At 43.9% G+C, this 7,772-nt stretch overlaps 1 protein-coding gene across 1 annotated transcript; it reads right to left on the reverse strand.

Annotated features, from left to right (window-relative positions):
- Positions 1-1,991: 1,991 nt before the first annotated feature.
- On the reverse strand, positions 1,992-7,467 carry LOC131429006 (uncharacterized). Its single transcript, XM_058593062.1, has 5 exons — positions 6,778-7,467; positions 6,150-6,625; positions 5,274-6,083; positions 4,222-5,172; positions 1,992-4,170 (listed from the first exon to the last, which is right to left on the reverse strand). The coding sequence occupies exons 1-5, from the start codon at positions 7,465-7,467 to the stop codon at positions 1,992-1,994; spliced, it is 5,106 nt and encodes a 1,701-aa protein (XP_058449045.1).
- Between the last annotated feature and the right edge of the window lie 305 nt (positions 7,468-7,772).

Below are 7,772 nucleotides of genomic sequence, written 5' to 3' on the forward strand. Positions count from 1 at the left end.
TTTATCTTCGAGAGAACCCCAGAACCTTTACTGGACAACTCTCTCTAAACGACAAACATGATATCCCATAAACGTACCCAAGACAGTAACTCTAACACCGAAATGCATCGGTCAATGAGAAATCTGCCAAATTATCTCCCAACAAAATTCTATTGTCTCAGCATGGTTTCTACACCGAGATATATTTCGGTCACATGAACACACATACTGAACCAACATAAACATTACCCTATGCATCCACTTTACATTATGTTTCTAACACCGAATCTGTTTCGGCCAAAATGAAACATAAAGAAAGCATAATAATACCCTGCCATAAAAAAGCTCCAAAAGCTTCATACATTACACGCACACAATGAACTACCAACCTAGCCCCGAAACGAAACGAAACGTCAAAATGAAGTAAACAATATACATAATTGGAGTGGAGTGTGGTGTTGTGGATAGGAATTAAATTCCTTAAATTCACAGGTAAGTAATTTAAATAGAGCTAGAAATCACCGAAACGGTAGATTAGCAGTAGGCAAGTTTATTAGTAACTATTTTTTTCTTTTCCTTTTATGACAGGAATCCATAGGAGGAGATACACCAGGAAAAACCGACATCGCTCCCGGGACGTCCTGAAACGCAGTTGGTTTTGAAGAAACCTTTGGATACCGGAAATGAGAGTTTTACTCCAATAACAGGTAAGTGTTTGAACAGAATCTAATAGGATTATTTGATTTTCAGGAGCAACCGGACATGGAGGAAAATAATGGTCACGAGAAATTCAGTGCTACAGTGACCCAACGATTATTAGACCGTCCCTATGTAAATAGTGTTGGATTTAAACACTATAGATCAGGGTAAATATTTAGTATTTAGGCAGATTAAACTACAGAAAAAATTAATTTCTATACTAAATAAATTTTATGCAGTACACTATGCACACAAACATGTGTAAAGAGAATGGAAAAAAAATATCACAGAAAAAAAATCACGAGCATGCAAAAAAAAATTATATACATGCTGAAAAATAGCATATAAAAAATAAAAAATATGCAATATAATGAAAAAAAAAATTAGCATAAAAAAATAAATATGCAATATGAGAAAAAAAAATCTGAATCAGCATGCAAAAAAAAAATCATGCGTATCCCATTATAAATAATTGTGCAAAAATAATGTGTTTATAAATAATATCAAAATAAATAAATAAATAGTATAAATATCTAGTTCTAAGTAGCAGACTATATCTAATAAATTACAGAGCTAGGTACTAACTTAGAATTAAGACTCGATGTAGTGTAAAAACACTAACATTATTTACACCGAAAGGGAAAATATTTACAATTTTCGGGGTGATTGTGAATAGCACAACACCTCTTCTATCTCGGTCTCGGAAAAGAACACCGAACTAATCCCGACAGGCAGTCCCACCTGTCCTCAAACTTTCCCGCGGATTTCTTTCGGAATACGAAAGCTTCCCTTATTGTTAATGGTTACTGCCAGCTCGATTGACTTGTGTTTGCTCGTCATCGACCTTGTGAAGGTCATCCGAGTCTTATACGGTCATCATTCAAGCATCCCCGATCTTGAACTCTCGTTAAGCTTCTCATTGCTGGTACTCCTCTTCAACGCCTCATTGGCTCGGAGTTTCTGGTATTGATAGCTCATCGTTCCGACTAACGCCAGGAACTCGCTCTGATTTCTGGTCGAGGGGATAGGCTATACGCGCAGTAGTAACTAACAATAAGGTAGATTTCTCATTCCAGAATTCCAATTGAACGTAACCAACCACACGTCCCCAGTAAATGAATGTTGTGGGGTACACGTCGCATGGTTGGACGCATGTTAGGCAACCAGAGCTTGCGCATCATGGTGCATTTGTCTCTACTCACTAAGTGAGAGATACATAGCTCGAAATAACATGAGTTTTCTTTAATTATGTTCGTACATCCTTAGATGTATCGTTGCCTCACTAGAGGGTACATAGCTATAAACACAAACATTTAAGAAGGTGAAGACGATTGGGAATTGAGCTTTTTTAAATATGCGCAATTAAAAATGCCTAATCGTTTTCCCTTCAAGTCCTCTAGGTCGTAGCAATGAGAACCCACGATTCGCTTTATCACAGCTAGCACATATTTCGGAGCTAGCTTAGCGCAAAAACCCTTCTCTTTGTCCGATTGCTCGGTATTCTTCTTGAGGACTCGTTCTCCAACAGAGTAGGTAGCGCAGTTGGAATTCGACCGAAGGTTGTAGTACGAAGAATGCTTCTCGTAGGCCGACTTGAGGTTCTTCCGGACATCTGCTAGAAGCTTATCTCGTTCGTCGTCTTTCAGTTGCCCATCATGAGTGGAAGATGCATCTCGGAGGTGCCGATATTCACGCCCGTCCGATACCATGTTTCTTCCGAATAGCACAAAATACGGGGTATACCGCGTAGCGTCATGTACTGAGTTCCGTACCGCACTGGCAATTTGTTGTAAATTGTTTGCCCATTCGCGATGGTCTTTGCGGATACAAGCACGTATGGCGGTGGTGATCACTCGGTTAACTCGTTCGGTGTCATTAATCTGCGGATGGTAATTTGGTGTCCTCCAATGGGTCACATGGTACCGAGTTAACAGATTTCGGAACGAAGCAGAAACGAATTGAGTTCCGTTGTCCGAAAGAATAACTTCCGGTACGCCAAACAACAGAAACAGCGAGTTTTCGACGAAATGGACTAACGAGTCAGCAGTAGCTTGTCGAAATGGCTGTACAATTACAAACTTGCTGAAAAGGTCAGTTATTACCAACAAGCAAGTACTCCGACCTTTCCCTGATGCTGGAAGTGGACCGACGTAATCCATTGCGAGAAACTGCCAGGGGTACTGGACGATTTTCTTTTGCTCGTTCATCGGTGCGGTGGTGTTTTGGTTCGTGGCTTTGCTGGTTTGACAAGTCAAGCATCTTCGACAGAAACGTTTTACTTCGCTACTCATCCTCGGCCAATAATACCGTTCCCTCAAAGCGGCCAATGTTTTTTCTGCACCCAGGTGGGCTCTCTCGTGTACATCGCGAACTAACTCTTCTCGTTCAGCCATTGGAGGGTAACTTTTCCATTGGAATCGTGCATCCTCTATTTTGCTATCCTGCTTTACGAGCTTCCAAATCCGTTCATCTATCACGCGAAAGTCCGGAAATTTAGTGGGTTCTTTATAGATTCTCGTTGCAAGATTCCGATATTCCAGATCTGCCTGCTGAAGTGAGATGGTCTCCACCGATCGAGAAAGACAATCTGCTAGAATGTTATTTTTACCTTTCTTATACTCCAGCTCGATATCATAAGACTGAATTTTAAGGGCCCATCTTAGCAGTTTGGCGTTCCCGGATTCTACCCCGATGATAAAGAGCCAGAGCAAACTACGCGCATCGGTGACCACCTTAAACCGAGTGCCTTCGACGTAGTGACGGAAGTGTTCGATCGCCAACAATACTCCCAAACATTCCTTCTCCACGCTAGCATATTTCCGCTGGGTACTGCTTAGTTTTTTGCTGAAATAAGCGATTACCTTCTGTTGGTCGTTTTGTTGTTGCAGAAGGGCTGCTCCAACTGCATTGTCAGAAGCATCCGACTCGATCGTAAATGGAAGATTAAAGTCAGGGTTTCCAAGGATTGGCGCGGATATAAGAGCCGTTCGTAGTTCCTCAAACGCATTTTCGGTCGCATCAGTCCATCGGAAGCTATTTTTCGCTTTCTTAAGCAGGTCAGATATTGGAGCGACAATTCGGCTGTAGTCTCGAATGAAACGTTGATAGAATCCTGCAAGCCCTAACAGCCTGCGTATATCCTTTACGTTTCTTGGTCGAGCATAATCGAGAATTGGAGAAATGCGACTGTTGTCGATCGACACTTCGTCCTCCGTAAGCAAGTAACCCAAATAAGTTACCTGCTTTCGACAAAAATGGCTTTTATCAAGAGAAATCGTAAGGTTGGCTTTGGTTAGGCGATCCGCCACAATGCGCAAAAGTCGCACATGCTCGCTAAATGTTTTCGTTGCAATTACGATGTCGTCAAGATATACGAAAACATTAGGTTCTAGATCGAATCCAATTACGCGGTCCATCAAGCGGCACATCGTGAACGGGGCGTTGGTCAACCCGAATGGACAAACTTTAAAACGGAACAGGCCTTGTGGGGTTCTGAAGGCGGTATAATCCCGACATTCCTCTTTCAACGGAGTTTGGAATTACGCATCCTTCAGATCCACAACCGAATAATAGGTAGCCTTACCCAGGCGGTGAAATATACCTCCCATGTTGCGCATCGGATAGGAGTCCTTTTTGGTCCACGCATTTATTCGTCGGGAATCAAGACATACCCTAAGCTTTCCGTTCGCTTTCCGAACGGGAACTAAGGCACTTGCCCACTCACTGGTGCACTCTTCGATGGCATCAATCCGTCTATATCTCTCCAGTTCTGCTTCCATTTCGGCCTGTACAGCCGGGGAACAACGGTATAAAGGCGTTCGTATTGGCTTGGCCTCGTCTCGCAACACGATTTCATGCTGCAATAGAGATGTCCTTCCTAACCGATTCTCGGTAGTACACGGGAACAACTTAATTGCTTCCACGAGTTGTATACGTTCTCCTTGTGTCAATTCGTGCTCTGTTTCGATGGTTTCCGGTGTGGTTCTCGAAGCTTCCGGCAACTCCAAAGCAGGGATATCCAGAGTTTCATCCGGCTCACCTTGTTGCAAAACGGGAAGTGTTGTAATGGGTAGCATCGGTATCTGTACTGTCTCGTGACTGGGTTTTGCACTGTCGATCTCCTGAATCGTACTAATTTGTTCGAAGCCGTTCTCGCCCAATATCATAGGCTGAATGCCGAACCGTTTCCAAAAATCGTAACCCAGGATTAACGCTCGGGATACTTGTGGCACTACGAGTGTTGGAATGATTTTTGTTACGCCCCGGAATCTTATCGGCAATTGTACGTAACCAAGGCTCTCATGTACGGTTTTGTCAGCGGTCACTATTTTTAAAGGACTCGGTTCTAGTTCTAAACCATTTCGTTTCGCGATATCCTTAATATTGGTAACGCTAACGCTGGCTCCAGAATCCAGTAGAGCGTCGTAATCGGTATCGAATACCTTAACAGAGATGTGTGGGCAGCTTTCGGTTTGAACTCTAACTTCACAGACTCTTTGGAAAGGGTTATCGAAAGGTAAATCACTGGGAACTTTCAAATTCGTAGGAATGCCATCGTTCCCTTCGTTGCATTCCTGGTCTAGTTTCCCACTAACCGTTTGGTGTCCGTCGGTGGACTTCTGGGGTGGTTCTCGCATGTAGTCGTCGTCTTCCCGAGAGTTCCGCAGACGTAGCAGAAGATTCGTTTCTCTTCTTTGCTCTGTCTCCATAAGTGTCCAGTCGCACGACAATTCCAACACAAGGGAACTATTCTCCCTGCTTCTGGGTTAACGCTATGCTGCTGCGGCGGTTGCGAGGGTCGTTTCCGCTCACGATCGTACCTCCTTCCTATCGCGTTTATCTCCTCGGTCTCCGAATAAGATGAGTACGAATCCTCCTCTTCTCCTTCAACCTCGATTCTGTTGATATGAGCTGGTCGCGATAGTCCTTCTCGCGTCTGACGGTACGCTGGGTCATGTGCATCTATGCGGTACGCATAGTATTCCAGTTTTTTGAGGTCACGTACCGTTCGACAAGCCAACTTCGATCGGTAGTGAGGCCGCATATTGTCCCAGATAACCTCGAAAATTCGGTCCGAATCTAACGGTCGCGTCAGGAGTTTGTTCAATCTTTCGATTTCCATTTTGAAAGTCAGAAATGTTTCATAACGAAGTTGTTTTCGTTCGTAAATTTTTTGGCGGTTTCCTTGATCCTTGTTGGGATTCCCAAACATGTACCTTATTTTCTCTTCAAAATCATTCCAATCGAGAAACTCGTCGGAATAGCATAGGTACCAGTCGTACGCTGCTCCCCGGAGGATCGTATGAACACGTTGCAGAAGTACATCATCCGCTACTCGGTCCATTTTTGCTAATCGGCGAATTTTATGCAGAAAATCTTCCAAGGGACGTTGACGAGCATCTCCGCTGAAGGTTAGGTGCCACTTTTCCATACGTCGATCGGCGTTTTGTATTTCAGCATCGCTTATTCACCTTTCCCTACGTCTTCTTGGTTGATCCGCCTCGGTGTACCATTCTCTTTCTCTACCTCTCCGTGGTCGATGGTCTTCTCTACCTCTCCTTGGTTGATGATCTCTGGTACGCCAATCCCTCTCGTCATCCGTACTTTCGTCCGAAGCATAACGGTAGGATTCGCCCAAGTTGTAGGATACAACGCCCTGCCGACGGGAGTCCTCGAAATACGTTCGCGAGCCACCTGAAACCAAACTATCTCGTCGCTCGCGGTGTGAAGTGCCTGCATATTTGCAGAAGTTATTAGTCGCTGGAGGGTCCCATTTTTTATTCTCGGCGGGTCGATCTTTTGGAGTACTTCGAACGTAACCGGAGGACCAACCGCTGCGAAACTGTTGCGGAGGATCTAAGTTTGTACGGTCCATACCCGGATGAGAATAAATGGCTTCTTCCATGAACGTGGACCGAGCGTTCCGCGAGATAAAGGATCTGGACACCTGGCGAAGGTTGGTAGTAGGAGGGCTAATATGTTGATCAACCGGCATCGATCTAGCGGTTCGCGAGCCAAGTGGTCTCGAGGAACGCCACCCGAGTGGCTCCCCTGGTCCCCTGGATTTTCTCCCTCAGAGTGCCTATCTACTACAGTTACTGATGCGGACAAGCGAGTCTCCGATAATTCCTTCTCCAGTTCAGCGATTCGACTCAGCAATGCTTGTTGTTGCTGGCTAGATTCCACCCGTGACACCTGTTCGGGTGTCCGTTCCAACTGCTTCTTGATCGCACCTTGATTGGAGCCAAAACGATCATAAGTTCCCTTCGTCAGATCTTGCTGGTCGTCTCGTCCTTCCGCTCCCAGTATGTCCTCCTCAACTTCTAATTCTTCATGTTGGGACAACAAATCGCTTCTACGAGTGTCGGCAGCCAACTCTCTACTCTGTTTTCCTTCAGTTATCTTCCGTCCATTAGTTCTGTTCAACAAGGCCCGTATCTCGTGTAAGAGTTCTCTCTGCATTCGTTCGGACGACGAATCGGGAGTCTTACATCGCGCTACTCGCAATAAAAAATGTTTTAGACGCGACGTAACTCTATCGTCGGGTCCTTTGTCCAACATTCCCCTCAAAATCTCTAATTTTCCCAAAATGTAATCAAATTCCTGATCAATGGTATACGGAGAAGGATAATCTCTATTCTCCCGTGCATCTTCATAAAATAAATTCCTCAATAGCCGATATTTGGCTTCAGGCTCATCTTTCACCTGCCCCGTTCTACCCCGTATGACCAACTCATAATCTACCTCCTCATTGGTCAGATGATCCGCGTGAGGGTATTTATTGGTCATAATCAAAATAGTGTATAAACGTAGAATGGAAATAACACAACACCACCACAACTATTATGATTGTTTTAAATATATTTATATATGTACCGACAACGTACCGAACTCAATTTTATTAAAGAAGCTAGAAAAGGAATTATTATTAGAAAATAGAGTATATTGCAACAAAAAAAAAATGTATGATGGAAACAAATGCAAATAATAACGTGAACCTTATGTAATAATCAAAAAAAACTATATCTATATCTGATTTTTTATCCGAATTCCCTAGAAACGTGGCCCCACGTTGGGCGCCAAAATGTAGCGTG

This window comes from Malaya genurostris, chromosome 2 (assembly GCF_030247185.1).
Source record: "Malaya genurostris strain Urasoe2022 chromosome 2, Malgen_1.1, whole genome shotgun sequence".
NCBI lineage: Eukaryota > Metazoa > Arthropoda > Insecta > Diptera > Culicidae > Malaya > Malaya genurostris.

Bases quoted from the DNA above. Each gene is read 5' to 3' on its own strand.
- LOC131429006 (XM_058593062.1), bottom strand. From the start codon at position 7,467: ATGACCAATAAATACCCTCACGCGGATCATCTGACCAATGAGGAGGTA. The intron at 6,084-6,149 runs GTGAATAAGCGA...CCTAACCTTCAG, and splicing joins CCAAGAAGACGTAGGGAAAG to CGGAGATGCTCGTCAACGTC. The intron at 4,171-4,221 runs GTAATTCCAAAC...TACCGCCTTCAG, and splicing joins GTTGTGGATCTGAAGGATGC to AACCCCACAAGGCCTGTTCC.